Source organism: Malaclemys terrapin, chromosome 2 (assembly GCF_027887155.1).
Source record: "Malaclemys terrapin pileata isolate rMalTer1 chromosome 2, rMalTer1.hap1, whole genome shotgun sequence".
Lineage (NCBI taxonomy): Eukaryota > Metazoa > Chordata > Testudines > Emydidae > Malaclemys > Malaclemys terrapin.
The window spans coordinates 105,144,361-105,161,854 of NC_071506.1; the positions used below are offsets into that span (position 1 = coordinate 105,144,361).

Sequence of the window (17,494 nt, forward strand, 5' to 3'; positions counted from 1 at the left end):
TCTTCAGCCCGCCACTTGCTCTTTTCATCCCGCCATTCATCCCGCCACCTCTCCTCTCGTTCATATTGTGCTTTTCTCATGTCCGACATTGACTGCCTCCACGCATTCTGCTGTGCTCTATCAGCGTGGGAGGACATCTGCAGCTCCGTGAACATATCGTCCCTCGTCCTACGTTTTCTCTTTCTAATGTTCACTAGCCTCTGTGAAGGAGAAACATTTGCAGCTGGTGGAGGAGAAGGGAGAGGTGGTTAAAAAAGACACATTTTAGAGAACGATGGGTACACTCTTTCATTACAAGGTCGCATATTTCGGCTTGCAGGCAGCCATGGTAGGCCACAGTGTTTTGGCTTTTTTAACCTTCTTAACATGCGGGAAAGGTTGCAAACAGCAGCGCATTTCCCATATCAAGGATGAATTGGGTTGTCCATTTAAAATGGGTTTTCAATGTAAAAGGAGGGGCTGCGGTTTCCCGGTTAACATGCGGCACAAACACAAGTAAACCACCCTCCCCCCCCCCCACGATTCTCTGGGATGATCACTTCACCCCTCCCCTCCACCGCGTGGTTAACAGCGGGGAACATTTCTGTTCAGAAGAGCAGGAACGGGCGCCTCTGAATGTCCCCTTAATAAAATCACCCCATTTCAACCAGGTGACCGTGAATGATATCACTCTCCTGAGGATAACAAAGAGAGATAAGGAATGGATATTGTCTGCATGCCAGCAAACACCGGGACCATACGCTGCCATGCTTTGTTATGCAATGATTCCAGACTACGTGCTACTGACCTGGCGTGGTAAAGTGTCCTACCATGGCGGACGGGATAAGGCAGCCCTCCCCAGAAACCTTTTGCAAACGCTTTGGGAGTACATAAAGGAGAGCTTTCTGGAGATGTCCCTGGAGGATTTCCGCTCCATCCCCATACACGTTAACAGACTTTTCCAGTAGATGTACTGGTCGCGATTGCCAGGGCAAATTAATCATTAAACACGCTTGCTTTTAAACCATGTGTAATGTTTACAAATATTTACAAAGGTACACTCACCAGAGGTCTCCTGTGTGCCCTGAGGGTCTTGGGTGAGTTCGGGGGTTACTGGTTCCAGGTCCAGGGTCACAAACATATCCTGGCTGTTGGGGAAACCGGTTTCTCCGCTTCCTTGCTGCTGTGAGCTACCTACAGTACCTCCATCCTCATCTTCCTCATTCCCCGAACCGTCTTCCCTGTGTGTTTCTCCAGTGAGAGAGTCATAGCACACGGTTGGGGTAGTGGTGGCTGCACCCCCTAGGATCGCATGCAGCTCCGCGTAGTAGCGGCAAGTTTGCGGCTCTGCCCCGGACCTTCCGTTTGCTTCTCTGGCTTTGTGGTAAGCTTGCCGTAGCTCCTTAATTTTCACGCGGCACTGCTGTGTGTCCCTGTTATGGCCTCGGTCCTTCATGGCCTTGGAGATCTTTTCTAATACTTTGCCATTTCTTTTACTGCTACGGAGTTCAGCTATCACTGCTTCATCTCCCCATATGGCGAGCAGATCCCGTACCTCCCGTTCGGTCCATGCTGGAGCTCTTTTGCGATCCTGGGACTCCATCACGGTTACCTGTGCTGATGAGCTCTGCGTGGTCACCTGTGCTCTCCACGCTGAGCAAACAGGAAATGAAATTCAAACATTCGCGGGTCTTTTCCTGTCTACTTGGTCAGTGCATCTGAGTTGAGAGTGCTGTCCAGATCGGTCACAGTGAAGCACTGTGGGATAGCTCCCGGAGGCCAATAACGTCGAATTCCGTCCACACTACCCCAATTCCGACCCGCAAAGGCCGGTTTTATCGCTAATCCCCTTGTCGGAGGTGGTGTAAAGAAACCGGTTTAAAGGACCCTTTTAAGTCGAAAGAAAGGGCTTCGTCGTGTGGACGTGTCCAGGCTTAATTCGATTTAACGCTGCTAAAGTGGACCTAAACCCGTAGTGTAGACCAGGCCTCAATCCTGCCTTGAGTGCAGGGGACTGAACTACTTGACCTCTCGAGGTCCCTTCCAGTTCTATGATTCTATGATTCTAAATATCGTCTTGATGCAGGGATAACTGGATGAGGTTATCTGGCCTGTGTTGTGCAGGACATCAGACTAGATGGTCATAATAATCTCTCCTGACCCTAAAATTTGTGACTATCTGGCAAATCCCTTAACCTCTTTGTCAGTTTTCCAATCTGTACAAGGCAGATGATAATACCTACAGGGTTTTTTCAGATTGAATTAATTTGTTTGTTTGTAAAGCCATTTGAAGATATAAATGCTAGTTTTCCCCGAGTTGAAATGAGGCTTATTAATTAACTTAATGTGTGGACGAGGACTGATAAAGCTTATAAGGGACTAAAGCATGGGCTATTTTTCATCCTACGATTGGGCATGTAACTTGCACTAACTATATAAGTATTGCGAAGCATGTTTCTATTTGTGAGTATGGTGTGTTGAATCCTTCAAACCTGTGACCCTTTCTTGGGGTATTGTGAGATTGTAAATACATTTTTCTTTATTTTTGGATGTTTGTTTGGGATTTTGTCAGCCCACCTGACCCATTTGTGAATTATAGTAGATGAAAAGTCTTCCCTTTAATTGATTTTTGCGGGGGGGAAGAAGATGTGTTTACCTTTTATGTGTTTATTTTTTTACTTGAAAATTTGGAAGAATGTGATGAATGCCATGTGGAAGCCTAGCTTGATAGCATTGGATAACTTTCTATTAAATATTAATGTCATGACTACTGAACACTCTGAACTCAGTGTTTATTAAAAAGGGAGGCAGTATGGTCTAGTGATGAATGCCCATGTCTGGGGATCAGGCAGCCTACGTTCTATTTGGAATGCCACAAACTTCTACCTGTGCGCCTTTTCCCATCTGTAAAATGAGACTTGTACTTACCCTCTTTTGTAAAGTGCTTTGATAATAAAAAGAGCTGGATGAAAAGGGCTTTTTAAGAGCAAAATATTTATTAAACTCTAAGGCCTAGAGGTACTTAGCTATTATACCGCATTGAAGATGCAGGTTTGACTTTCCGAACCAGTAGGCATGAACTAAGACAGAAACACCGTCAGAAGTCAGGGGTGAAGTTTGGGAGGTTGACCCTTGTGTGACTCAACAGCACTTACTGGCAAGTCAGTAATGGCATCTGCAGAGCTCTGAAGTTCAGTGCAGGTTTTGTGGCAGGTGTATGTTTATGGCGACATAACTCCTGCATATTGGGAGGGATAAAGGAAAGCTTTATAAGCGGGTGGGAAGGAAGGTCTTCATGAAGGCAAAAGGTCAAGGTCCAAATTTTATAACCTAATATAATTCCCCCAAGAAGGGCCCCAGTCATTATAGTATTCTGTTATACCAGAGAGTACTTAGTGCCAGATGGCAGTAGTGTGAAGTTTAAACTTACTGCTGGAAAACGAGGAGTGAGGTAAAAGTAAAATGAAATAATTTTTTTAAAAAGTCCTGTCCTAAGATAAAGGCAGAATAAATGACTTTATACTTTTGTCCTTCCAGGTGAAGCCAGTTACCCACAGTAGAATCAATGTGTCAGCACGGTTTCGAAAACCACTTCAAGAGCCATGCACTATTTTGTAAGTAGGATTTTCTGTTAGGGGAGGTAATCCACCATCGTCTTTTTCTTGTTTCTATTGAGTTTTATTTAAACACAGCTACACATTATTTAACTTTCCTTTATTCTTCCAGTCTGATTGCTAATGGAGACCTTATAAATCCAGCAGTGCGCCTCTTCATCCCTAGAAAAACACTAAATCAGTGGGATCATGTTCTTGAAATGGTGACAGAAAAAGTAACCCTCCGAAGTGGAGCTGTGCACAGGTATGGGGAAGTTGTATATTTATAACATATACTTTACATATTGACATATCTTTAAATCTCTATAAATAGAGCTGGTTGGGAACTGAATTTCTATTCCACAGGAAATTCTGACATTTTGAAAAAAATTGTTCCTAATCAGAATGAAAATCTGAAATTTTGCATTTCCACTTAAATGAAAGTTCCAAAAAAGTTGATTCAGTACAGTTGAAATGTTTTGTTTTGGCTTTATAGTTCTGACATATATAATTTTAAATATAATATATAAGGACAATACAACATTGACATTAATATTTAATGTAACAAAATAAAAACAATAAAGTCAAAATATAATGTTTTAACATTATTGAAATGAAACGTTTTGACTTTTGTCATGAAGCGTTTTATCAAAATTGACATGTTCCCACAAAATATTTCAGTTATAAAAACCCTGCATTTTTCAATGGGAAACTGGCCCATCTAATTTCTTTCAACCAGCTCTAACCACAGCCCACCATTTTCTGATGACTTGGGCCCTGCAGCATGCTCAGAAAGTCAACCAGCTCAATCTCTGTTAGACCAAGGTGGGAAGCTGGTTCCAAAGTTATACAAGCATCTCATCTCAGTTGATACAGTATCGATTAGAGGAGAGATGGTCTCTCAGGTAGGTAGTTCCCAAATCATTTAGGGCTTTAAAACTTAAAATCAGCCCCTTTAATTGTACCTGGAAATTATTTGGGAGCCAGTTCAAGTCCTTGAGCACAGATTAAATGTGCTCTCTGTGGGAAACACTGAAGTAAGCAGGCTGCCAAATCCTGCACTAACAAAATTTGTGGCTTTCCAGTACATCCCCATGTAGGGCACATTACAGTAATCCACTTTGCAGATGGGAAAGGCATGGTTAACTTAGGTAAGGTCTGCATCCGAGAGAAAAGGTCACAGCCCTGTACCAGTGAAGCACTCTTTGCAACTGTTGCTTACTAAGCTATTCTGGAGCAGGTGGGAGTCAGTACGACCTCCAGGTTGTAAAGCTGTATCACAAAAAGAGAAACTCCCCCGGAAATAATAAGAGATGAAAAAATCTCCCCCGCTGTATAACCTCAGTCTTGTGTGGGTTGACTCTCTGCCAGCTAGCTTCCATCCAGTTCCCTCATCCCCAGCTCCATGTTTCTATCAACATTACTAGACTCACAAAACACAGTATTTTTTGGGACATCTAAGATGTTATATACAGTAAAATAGATGTAAACATACATGACAACTCTTTCGGTCAGATCCTCAGCAGGTATAAATTGTAGCTCCAGTGAAGTGATGTCACTTTTTACCATCTGAAGATCTGGCCCTCTGTTTTCACCTCCAGATTGTTTTGAAATTAATAAACCATTAGAGGTTTGCTCTCACAGTTTGATGTCACTACTTGGTGTAAGAAATAACCAAATTATGTACAGAAAGGTATAAATTATTCTTTAGGTAATGATGGTTGCAGTTCAGTGTTTTGTGTTATTTTTGATGCTAAAAATGCACATGACATCGCAAGTGCCGACTTTCCAAAGTGCCGGAGGATACTGGACCCCCAGCTCTGCCCCAGGCTCCGCCCCCGACCCCACCCCACCCCTTCCCTCAAGGCCCCACCCTCTCACTTCCCACCCCCCGCTCCCAGGGCCGGCTCTAGGCACCAGCAAACCAAGCAGGTGGTTGGGCGGCACATTTTCAGGGGCGGCATTTTTTTTTTTTTGGCACTTGGGCAGCAAAAGCCTAGAGCCGGCCCTGGCAGAAGCAGCGCGTCCTGCACCGGGGGCACCCTGGGGCCGCAGCAGTTCACGTTGGGGAACAGCGCCCACACCTTATGGCCGGGCGGGCTCCGAGCACGGGACACTCCATCTGGGGGCCGCCCTTTGGGGCACACGGAGCCGCCTGCATTTGCCGCAGGGCAGCCACCCCCCAGCGCCACAGCCGGGGCTGGGCGAAGTGGCCAGAGCCGCCCAGGGACTGCGGCAGGGCGGCCAGGAGCAGCAGCAGAAGCGGGGCCATAGAGGATGGGGCACTGCCATGCGGGGCACGCGTCCCGTTCTCTGGGGCTCTGCTCCCTCTGGGGCTGCCCTACCCCAGCTCCTCAGCCCCTTGCCGGGGTGGTCCCCCAGCTCTGTCCTCCCTGGTCCTGGCCAGTCCTGGAGGCGGGAGCCCTGGCTGGAGGGACCCTGGGCTGAGGCGCGCCCCGGGAGCCCCGCTGCTTACCCTGACCCTGCCAGCGCTGGACCGGCTGGAGGCGAGGGGGGAAGCGGGCGGCGTCCGTGCTGGTGGGGGGAAGCCCAGCACTGGGGCGGCAGGCAGTGCGGGTGGGGTGGGGGGGAGAGGCCAGCGCTGGGGCGGCAGGGGGTGCGGGTGTGGGGGAGAGCCCAGGGCTGGGGTGGAGGGCAGCCATAAAATTTTTTGCTTGGGGCGTCAAAAAACCTATGCATCCGAAGAAGTGGGCTGTAGTCCACGAAAGCTTATGCTCTAATAAATTTGTTAGTCTCTAAGGTGCCACAAGTACTCCTGTTCTTCTTTTTGCAAAAAACCTAGAGCCGGCCCTGCCCGCTCCACTCCTGCCCCTCCTCTTCCCGCCTAGATCCGCCCCCTCCCCTGAGCGCGCTGTGTCTTCACGCCTCTCCCCTCCTCCCCAAAGCCTCCTGCACGCTGCAAAACAGCTGATCACGGCAGGTGGGAGGCACGGGGAGGGAGGGGGAGGTGCTGATCTGCAGGGCCCATCAGTGGGCAGGAGGCGTTGCGGGTGGGGTGGGGGAAAGCTGATAGGGAGGTTGCCGGTGGGTGCTCAGCACCCACAGAGTCGGTGTCTATGTATGGCATTTGAACCATTCAGTGTTTTCCTTTTCTGGTTTCCTATTAACCTAGTTTTCATATTCTGTTCCTTAAAATGCTAGGAATACATACTAAATAAGTTAGTAAAGTGATCATTGTTCCTTAATAAGTTACAAATTAATTGCTGTGGTTTATAGTCACTGTGTTGTCATCCTGTGAGACCATTGATGCCAGAAAGATAGTACTTCTTATTAAACAAGAAAAAACAGAATTACGAGAATGACACTACATGTGTGGTGTTTTTCTTTTCCACATCATTAACAACATAGCTGCCAAGTTTTGTGGTTTCATGCATGACATTTATCAAGTCACTGATTCTCCCGGCCAAGCTCCCCAAGAGTGGGGGCAGGCGCAGGAAGGATGTTTTCCAGGGTTCTCCAAACAGTGTGTGGTCTAACAAACACAATGAGGTGAATTCAGAAATGAGTTTCCTTATTGATTTTAGGTTTCCTTGTCTTTATGGGCTTGTTTGCTCATTAATATTGTTTCATCATTACTGGTGGCTTTTATGTGGCAATGAAGCATAAGTGTTTTTTCAAGTGCAGCCATTACCATGAAATGTTTGTATTTAAAAAATAACTACTAGGTATACTTTGTAGTAGTGGAAGTGCATTTGGGATGACATACTAGATATGCAAGGAACCAGCAAAGTTTAAAAGTGGAGATTGGTATTAATATAAAATAAGAACAAAAAAGTTACCTATGTTAGCATACAATTTGTTGCACCTAGAAAACTGAAGAACTTCCACATCTGGGGGATTAATGATGCATTATGGGTTACAAAAATGTGTCAGAGTATTTTTGCAAATTGTGCTTTTTTATGTTATTTCATGCAAGATTAAACCAAGTGTATGTCTGGCTTCAAAGGGCAATGGATTCATCTGACTAATACTGACTGTCGGAAGTTAGTGTAAAAAGAATTATGGGGAAAAGTAGCTTTTTCTTTTTTATAAAATACAGAATTTTCTGACTTAGCTCAGCTCTCTCATCTTGCACATATCTGTATATATCCGTTGGGAAAAAAGCTTGTTGAGGTGGACTTGTTGAGAAATTAATATTTGTTTATGTCAGTATAGTGTGCATCCATTTGCTGTATGTGCACTTTGTGGATAATATGCACACGCCCTCTAGAAGGCTTCTTAAATACAGATGTTTGAACGTTAAATTTAATTATGTAAACATGCTCCTGTTGTGGAACGTGCTGCACAGGGTAGAACCCGTTCAGTGTAGAGGGATTCCCTCCACCCCCTTGTGATCTTTCTTGTATAAATTCAGAGATTTGGAAATGAGCTGATTCTGACAGAAGAGAAATAGAAATCCCCAAGCAACAAGTTTCTTCCTTCACCCTCAGTAAATGCATGTGTACACACAATAGTCTGTTACTCTATATACCGAGATTATTATGGTAAAGATCTCTCTGGTACAACGCAGACATTAGCTCTTGGTATTTTAATTGTTTTATACATACTGTTCCTTGCTATAATGCAGCGATTCTCAAACTTTAGCAACTCAAGGACCCCTATTTTGATTTAAAATTTTTCGGGGATCCCCAAGGCCCCCCGTGCCGCCCTTGCCCTGCCTCCTTCTCTGAGGCCACGCCCCTTCCCTGCCCCTTCTCCGAGGCCCCAGCCCCACTCAGTCTATCCCCCCTCCCTCTGTCACTCGCTCTCTCCCACCCTCACTCACTTTCACCAGGCTAGTGTAGGGGATTGGGGTGCAGGCTGTGGACCCCGGGAGGGACTCTGGGACCTCAGGTGGCTCCAGAAAGCGACTGACACATCTCTCTGGCAGCAGTTCCTAGGCGGGGGGGACCAAGGGGGTTCTGTGCACTGCCCATGTCCGCAGGCACCGCCCCCACAGCACCCATTGGCTGCAGTTCCCGGCCAATGAGAGCTGCGGAATCGGCACCTGGGTAGTGGGCAGTGCACAGAGACCCCCTGCCAGGGCAGGAAGGAAGCCTGCCGTAGCCCTGATGTGCCTCCAGACTTTAGCGTTCAGGAGGCGCTGGGAGAGAGGGGGAGGAGTTGATCAACGGGGCCTGCGGACCCCTGGGGCACTCTCGGGGACCTCCAGGTGTCCCCAGTTTGAGAAACGCTACTATAAAGTAAAAGTGACCTGATAATATATTAACAATACCCACCACAACAAAAAAAGCCCAATCCAGCATAGATACCCTGTGTGAATAAAAGTACTATGCATAATTATGTTCACATTTGAAATGAATAGAAGATGGGTTCTGAATCTTGGGGTGATGACCTACCTGCCTTTTCCATATAGCTGGACGGGAAGTGAATCCTGATATGGAAAAGAGGGTCCTAGAATGAAAAAGGTTGAGAGCCAGTGGAACAGATCACATTTAGCTCTAGAGAATAAAGTTTCTCTGAGTACAGAAATCCAGTAGTTCTTATATTTATTCCAGTTACCGGATAGAGGAAACCCTCTATCTGTCTCCCAATAGTTCTCGTTTCATTAGCTGACACAGTTCACCCATGACAATGAGAGATCATTCCCAAATTAGATTTCTCTGCTCACCTGCTTGAATCCCAAGTACCATGCGGCTTGATCCAAGTTGTGATGTGGATGGTTAGTTTGATATTTCTTTCCTTGTATTTGATTCTTTGGGGGTATAGCGGTATATATATTTGTATGACAACTGTTATAGCTCTGCTTTTGAAGTCCAGTAAATTAAGGATGAAAAGAATCAGTCATGATTTTTAAGTGGATAGGTTACTCTAGCTTTTCAATGCACTTAGGAAATCTAATTGAAACCCCATTTAATGTTTTGCCAGGCTTTATACTTTAGATGGAAAACTTGTTCAGAGTGGGTCAGATCTGGAGAATGGGCAGTTCTATGTCGCAGTGGGCAGAGACAAGTTTAAGAAGTTGCCTTATGGTGATCTACTGTTTAGCAAGTCTACAATAAGAAGACCTCAGGGGTAAGCTCTCTTTATACACGTGTGTGTGTGTGTGTGTGTGTGTGTGTGTGTGTGTGTGTGTGTGTGTATTTTCATATTACTCGTGTCCTTGTGTGTTAGTCATTGTGTTTACAAACCAAACATAATAAAACACAAAATCATTATTTGAGACACACAAAATGTAACACAGAAGCAGACCTGTATATATATTTTTTGAAAAACCTGTGTTGATGTCCATGAGAAAGAAGAGGACAAAGAATATTAGCAGAGAGAGGAAGGAAACTGAGAGGAAGGGAAGATGTGTTTTTCTCATAAAAGTACCATTAAAGTGAGAGATTATGTATCACAACATGAACACCGTGAGAGAGATTCTGTAGCTCAGCCCTCCCCATCTAGATTTTTCCTCTACTGGTGTTAATCCACATAGCTCTATGGTATTCAATGGAACTATGCTGATTTACAGTGGCTGAGGCCCACTATATTTTGTATGGTGTGCGGAGCATGCATTCTTTCAAAAGGTGCTGTAAGCCAGTTCTATGACCCAGGAGTGGAGCGTGACCTTCCTTAAAGGTATTCTCTCCTTCCCCCCCCACACACACACACTGTTTCCCAACTGCACACTCTTCCAGCCCTTCCCCTGACTACCTGTGTAAGGAGCAAACACCAAGGACCAGACACTGCCTCTGTCACACGAATATTCTTTTAGGGACTGATCCTATGAACACTGTGTGGCTTGTTGCAAAACTACCATTAGTAGTCCCATTGAGTTCCATGGGACTATACATGGTAATAAGCACTACACTGGTAATGTTTGCAAGATTGAGCTCATAATGGGTATCTGCTGGATCACTGTCATTTAAAAATTGGACCGATCTTTTAAATTCTTTAGAAAATTTTGGGCCAAATTCTCTCACTTTCTCTGGTGTAGATCAGAAATAATTCCACTGAAATCAGTGGAGATATGTCAGTGAGAAACTGATGTGAGATCAAAATTTGTCTCGTATTTTGCAAATTAACTCCAGCGCAATACATACTGACTTTTGTGAACTGTATACAGAGAGAAGTAGTAACGCAAAATATTCTGAGAAAAACATTTTTGAGGCACGAATGGAATAGTAGTGCAAAGCATAACCTAAGGCTATGTCTATGCTACGAGCTAGGAGTGTGATTTTTGCTGTTTGTCTACATATACTTGCGCTAGTTCTCATCGAGCTACCATGAGTATAAATAGCAGCGTAGTTGTGGTAGCATGGGTAGCGGTAGTGGAGGCACTGCTGAACTGTGCCAAGTACATACCCACTAATGAGAGCTAGCGGGAGTATGTGTACACGAGCAGGGGAATTGCACCCCTACCTCATTGTGTAGATATAGCCTAAGGGATATTGAGCTAGATCCTCAGTTGGTATAAATCGGCATTGCTCCACTGAAGTCAATGGAGATACTTTGAATTATAGGTGTTGGGGGCGCTCTTGCACAGATTAACAGAATACCTCCTCACATTTTTCAGTATATAAAATATACAAGTGATTCTCAATCTTTCAAAACTACTGTACCCCTTTCAGGAGTCTGATTTATCCTGTGTACCCCCAAGTTTCACCTCACTTAAAAACTACTTGCTTACAAAATCAGACATAAAAATACAAAGGTGTCACCGCACACTGTTACTGAAAAATTGCTCACTTTCTCATTTTACTGTATAATTCTAAAATAAATCAATTGGAATATAAATACTGTACTTACATTTCAGTGTATAGTAAATAGAGCAGTATAAACAAGTCATTGTTTGTATGAAATTTTAGTTTGTACTGACTTTGCTAGTGCTTTTCATGTAGCCTGTTGTAAAACTAGGCAGATATCTAAATGAGTTGATGTACCCACTGGAAGACCCACTGGGCTACATGTACCCCTGGTTGAGAACCACTGAAGTATACATTATGGGAATGACAATACATTTATTTTCATAAAATAAGGATTAGGCATTTATCTGCAACCTAGTAAATAGGAATTTGACATGCATATCAGTGGGATTTCTTAGTAAAATAGTAGATTGGATAAAATAATTAACTACATTGCCATAGTTAGGAAAACAAACCATTGTTTATTATAATAAAGGCACATATAGCGTTTACATTATAGACCGTGTTTAGAATCCTAAGGTATTATTTGTTTCTGCAGTTCCAAAGCCTCTTCACTGCCTCCTGTTGTGGGATCCCGAAAATCGAAAGGGAGTGTAAGTAGCAAATGTAACAATAAGATTTTTGCTGCTAACTCTGCTTAATTCCAATAGATGGAAAGTCATTATCCTTTGGGTTTCAATTAAACGTGTGATAATAAAACCCAGAGCCACCTGGTGGTATGTTTATTACAGCTTGAAGAATATGGAACTATTCCCATGTCAATTAAACAAAAGAAATATCAGAAAATATTGTTGCTGTAATGGTCTATTTATTTTGTACAACATCTCTGAAACACAGCCAAAGACCAACTGTTGCTTTGAGATATTTCTTATAATTCTGGTAAACTATCCTTGTAAGTTTTCACTCATTTTTTAATTCAGTTTATGCAACTAAGGAAAATACACAATCAAGACTTCATACAAAGGCCAGGGAAGACAGTGGGAGTCTTTTCATGGTCTTCGAATCAGGCCTTAAAAGAATTGCCTATCCCATGCTCTAGGAATCCTTTACAGCCTGATTCTTTACTGCCTTACACCCTGTAAGCCATTTACACCTCATGGCAGGTCTTCACTACCCGCCGATCCGGCGGGTAATGATCTATCTATCGGGGATTGATTTATTGTGTCTTGGATAGACATGGATAAATCGATCCCCAAAAACGCTCCCCGTCGACTTCGGAACTCCGGTTCGCGAGAGGCGGAAGTGGAGTAGACGGGGGAGCGGCAGCGATCAACTCGCTGCCGTCCTCATGGCCAGGTAAGTTGACCTAAGATACGCCGACTTCAGCTACACTATTCACGTAGCTGAAGTTGCGTATCTTAGGTTGACCCCCCTCCCCCAGTGTAGACCAGGGCTCAAACACATAGACTTTAAGACCAGAAGGGACCATCATGATCACCTAGTCTGACCTATACACCTGTGCAGAGTGGGTATAAAATGCTGCCAGATCAGAATGGTAGTATTTTATTCCCTGCTTGCATTCACTGTGCACAGAGGTAAATGACCACAGAAGTTGAAGGGAGTGGAAAATCAGGCCCACAGTCTATAAGTTATAAACCCTGTAGTCTATCCCACCCACCCCACTGCCCCAAGGAACACCTCCCCCCCCCAAAAAAACCCCACAACTAAGAAAACACCAAGAAAATATGAAACTATTGGAAAAAAAAGCCTCCACTCAATTCAGTTTAAATTCAATAGAAGATACAAACACCAGTATAAAGTGCAGTTTCCTTGCTTTGGTCACTGTATGTGAATTTCAGCATGCTAGCATTTTTTTTATTAGTCTCATTTAACCATGACAAGTCTGGAAAAAAGAAGCGAGAAGCTAACAAGAATAATGGCTAACATTCAGAATTTATCTGCTTTATGGTTGTATCCCATGTAGAGAAGTAACACAGACAAGATAAAAAATGCACAATTGACACACTGATGCATAGTAGACATTTTAATATATGTAGACTTTTTAGGAATGTGCAATATTAATATTAACTATCTGGGGCAAGATTCTCAGCTAGTGTAAATCATTGGAATTCCATTGGCCTTAATGGGCACCTACGGTTTTACTGCTGTTGCTGATTTGGACCAGCACTTTGATATGTTATGAATTTTGGAATTTGTAGGCATTGAAAGAAAAGGTGAAATGTGGCTATATCCTCATTTTTCAATAAACAAAAAAGCCATCTTTAAATGAAACAAGGTGACATTTCTATTGATTAAATAAAAATCAGAAGAACCACAATGAACATGTTGTTTTTATTAAAAAATGTCAGTGCATAATACATACAGGATTTTGTTAGATGCCAATCTAAATCTACTGTTAAATAAAAGGTTATTGTAGTGAAGTCAGTCCTGAGACCTTTGGTTAAAGATAGGTATTTCCTCTCAACTTCAGCAGCGGGGGAAAACCATGCTGTCCTTGTCTATTCTGCCCATGTTGACACTTTGTAGAATTACAGGGCCCTCTAGTGTCCAAGATTTAAATAGTTTGAATTGTTCAAACAGCTGCACCCAGTGAAAGTACCAAGTGGAATTTACTTGTCCTTTGTGATTTAACTAAATGGCATTATACGTGTCTGAGATATGTAATCTACTCTGCATACATATTTATGAAATAACTTTTATAAAAATTATTGTGAACTGGTTTAAACTAAGGAAAAAACATGTGGAAGTCACATTTTTTTTCAAGCTAAAGATTGTGTTAAACTTAAATGTGGTCAATTAAAGGGAAAAAGTGCATGATGCTTAATTAGAGAACGTTATTAGGTTGACAACTCCAAATTAAGTCAGTGGGCGCTGTGAAGGACTGGGCTCCTATGAAAATCAGCTTCTAGATATCCTTTTAATATGCATTAAAAGGATATTGTGTCATTTTGCCTTCCTTCAAAGATGACTTTCAAATATGACTTCTGAATTTGCCATAGTAAGTCTCCATAAAGAGACGTGGGTCCAGATCCATTGCTCAGTTTCTAGATGCAAAATGGGGAAGTGATTCAGAAGCAGCAGGGTGGCTGGCCTCTTTCAGGGTGTCTACAATGAAGAACATCAGTGCGAATGCCAGATGTCTGCCAGTGCCTCTGCCATCTGCTGTTGCTACGTAGGAGAACAACATACAAATGTAGTTTTGGCCATGTGATCAATTATTTACCAATCACATTGGTTATGAACATCCAATGACTTTATATATGTATATGCATGTATTAATTCACATTAAGGAATCTTGTATCAAAGAGGGCATGCCTGATTTTCCTGAGGGAATTCACAGCATTAATTGAGTTAAATGAACTGACTTTTTTTACTTTTTTGAGTTGACAAGTTGATGAAAGGTTATGGTTTCTTGGATTATTTTAGATAGCATCTAAAAGCACTGGTAGCTAATGAATATATCTGTTTGTATACTTGTTGTCTGTATAAACTATGATTTAGGTAGCTTACAGTGAAACTTAAAAAAAAAATCTATCCTATATTCATCAATGAAAATTCTGAATTTTTTCTCTTAGGGAAATGATCGCCAATCTAAATCTACTGTTGGCTCCCGTGACACAGGAGACATGGTGTCATCTCCTCAGCCTCCAAAGAGAAAGGAAAAGAGAGAACAGACTCAAGAGAAGACCAGTTTTTCTAACAAACCCACGAAAGTGAAGCAAAATATAAGAGTAACAACTTATATCCTTCAAGATAACGGTGAGTATTTAGGTGAAGTATAACATCATGTAGGTTCCTGAACACTCAGGGCCAGATTCCGGTCTTGGTTATACCAGTGAAAATTTGGAATTACACATTGGTGTAAATCCCAGTGAGGTCATCAGATTTTCAGTGTACTTTGTCTGCCACATTAATTTCCAGATCAAATCATCACGTATCAAATGTATCTGTATGCAGCATTCACAGCCGCAGCCCAATTTATAAAAGACAGACTAACCTGGTATATACCATATATAATGTAAGCTAAATAACTTAGGGTTGCCCAACCTTTTATGCTTTTGGTACAGGCATAACCAATGGAAAAACACTGTCAGAATCCCTTTGTCGTTGTTCTGCATTGAAAAAGAAAAAAAAAAGAAAAAGAAAAAGAAAAAGAAAAGCTGGCCTGCTCCAAGGACATTACAATGTCCCAGAGGATCCCTGCTGGCTGCCTGGTTCTGATAAAACAAAATGATTTAGACCCAGAGGGAATAGATCAAATGTAGAACTCCAATTATCCAATAGCTACGGAGACTAATCACACTTCAGACTTGCTGGAGGCAACTTCTGATTTGCTTCCCCACTGTGTCATGGCAGCAATTTAGAAATTTAGAAATTTAATAATAAATGTTCTCTTTGGGAAATTGCTTTCCTCCCCTTACGGTGTAAGAATTTGTTTTATGTCTAGAAGAATATCTACTCTGGACAGATGCTATTGAGACATTAGTGTGCTATTTTTTCTTATTAATAATGGTTCAAAAATTGTTAACATGGAGCAATTAATATCTGTCACGAAAAATAAATTACACTTTTCATAACTTCTGATGTTTCCCCAAACTGCTGTTTAAATGTGCTATAATTATGCATCATGCTTTATAACTTTCGTGTATTGGATCCAATAGTGCATCTGCAATGGTACAGGATTTACAAATTGTACTTCCTGATTCTGAGGAGTAGATTTGAAAATTGGCATTGAAAGATCAATGAAGCCCTTTACTCTGAATCACTTTGTAGTATAATGGTATCTTTCTTAGAAGAAGGTTGTAGAATTGCTGCTTTATTTTTGTTGTGAATCTAATGCCCTTGAATTGTAGTACTGATGTTACTATAGGTTGACATCATTATCCAGCTGTTTATGGGTCATGTTCAAACTATGTTTGTTTCTTGACAGAGAAGATAATTTTCTTATTATACTAAAAGTGACCAAGGGCAATTTTACTGTCTGCCTTTTAGAACTGGCCATCTTCATAGGTTCCCTTTCTTGAAATTGCCTCTGCAGATTCCTCTCTTAAAAGCTATATGCCATGACTTGCAATCTGCAACTTGGTTTAACTGATAGAGGGTAGTCACCCTTGGATGCACCATTCTGAAATTCCAGCTGCAGTTATCAAAGGCTCTGCCTCCTACCTGTTCTCAGGTCCTGGCTTTTCACTGCTAAAGGAGTTTCTTAAACAATTCTCTTATCCCTGATTATGTCATTTAGTTTAATACTACTAGTTATTCAGTAGGTAGTAGTTAAAGTGCTTAAATTAGATGATGATAAGGATTTAATTATGGTTGAGGCTACGATTATGTCATGGAGGTCGCAGAAGTCACAGAATCCATGACTTCCAGCGACCTCAATGACATTGGGGGCCCTGCAGCTGACCAGCTGCCGTGCGATGTGAAAAACTGCGATCTGACTGAATGTGTTATTTAGGGTGTACTGAGCATGCTCACACGAACAGCAGGGGACACCTGCAGCAGCCCAACAGGCGGCAGAACCCCTCGCAACTGACTGGCTGCCTCTGGGGACCCCAGAGATGCCCAGCTGCTGCCGCCAGCAGCAGAGGGATCCCGGAGCTACTCAGCAGCCGCTGGAAGGGGCCCCAACAACTCCCCAGCCGCCAGCAGAGGTGGCGTGGGGACCCCCCCAGTTCCAGTCCCGCAGGGCAATGGGGACTCTGCAGATCCCAGCTGCTGCTGGCGTGGGGTGTGTGTGTGTGTGTGTGCGCGATGGGGAGGAAGGGGGAGGGTGCTGGACCCTCCTCCCTCCCCATTTTGTCAGGGACATATTTAGTAAAAGTCAGGGACAGGTCATAGCTTCTGTGAATTTTTGTTTATTGCCCATGTCCTGTCCCTCACTTTTACTAAAAATATCCATGACAAAATTGTAGCCTTAATTATGGTAGATCTGGAGAAGCCTTGAAGCACTGCACTTAATGAAATAGTATTTGCCACAGACTAGGATGTTAAGAACTTGGAATGCCCTGCGGAAGGGTATACCTTGCAAGGAGTCTCTTACTTTTGTATTTTTTGCCCTTGGTGTTAAAAGCAAGAAGAGAGGCCATGCTCTTGGAGAAGGCTTTGTCTGTTTGGCTTACAGTTTTTAAGGGCTCTGAGACCTCTAACTCAAAATCCTCAGATCAGTCTCCAAGAATACAGGAATTATCTTCTGTTCAGACAGTTCCATCCTGGTTAACTTGAGGCCTTGGAACCTTTTTCTTCTCCTTAGAAAAGAAGCACTCAGTAGTGTTGAGAGACTCTTGATGCAGAGGTCTTAAAGTAGCT

The 17,494-nt window shown here is 43.0% G+C and overlaps 1 protein-coding gene across 4 annotated transcripts in view; it reads left to right on the forward strand.

The window, feature by feature from the left end:
• The window catches only part of DCDC2 (doublecortin domain containing 2), a 127,549-nt gene that overhangs the window by 54,312 nt on the left and 55,743 nt on the right, over positions 1 to 17,494 (forward strand). For all 4 annotated transcript variants that reach the window (XR_008443797.1, XM_054017862.1, XM_054017860.1 and 1 more), the window contains 5 exons: positions 3,517 to 3,593; positions 3,706 to 3,837; positions 9,462 to 9,608; positions 11,763 to 11,817; positions 14,761 to 14,944. Coding sequence is in view for 3 of the 4 variants with exons in the window: in XM_054017862.1 (XP_053873837.1) it covers positions 3,517 to 3,593; positions 3,706 to 3,837; positions 9,462 to 9,608; positions 11,763 to 11,817; positions 14,761 to 14,944 (595 nt within the window). In the remaining variant the exon portion in view is untranslated. The remainder of the gene's footprint in view (positions 1 to 3,516; positions 3,594 to 3,705; positions 3,838 to 9,461; positions 9,609 to 11,762; positions 11,818 to 14,760; positions 14,945 to 17,494) is intronic.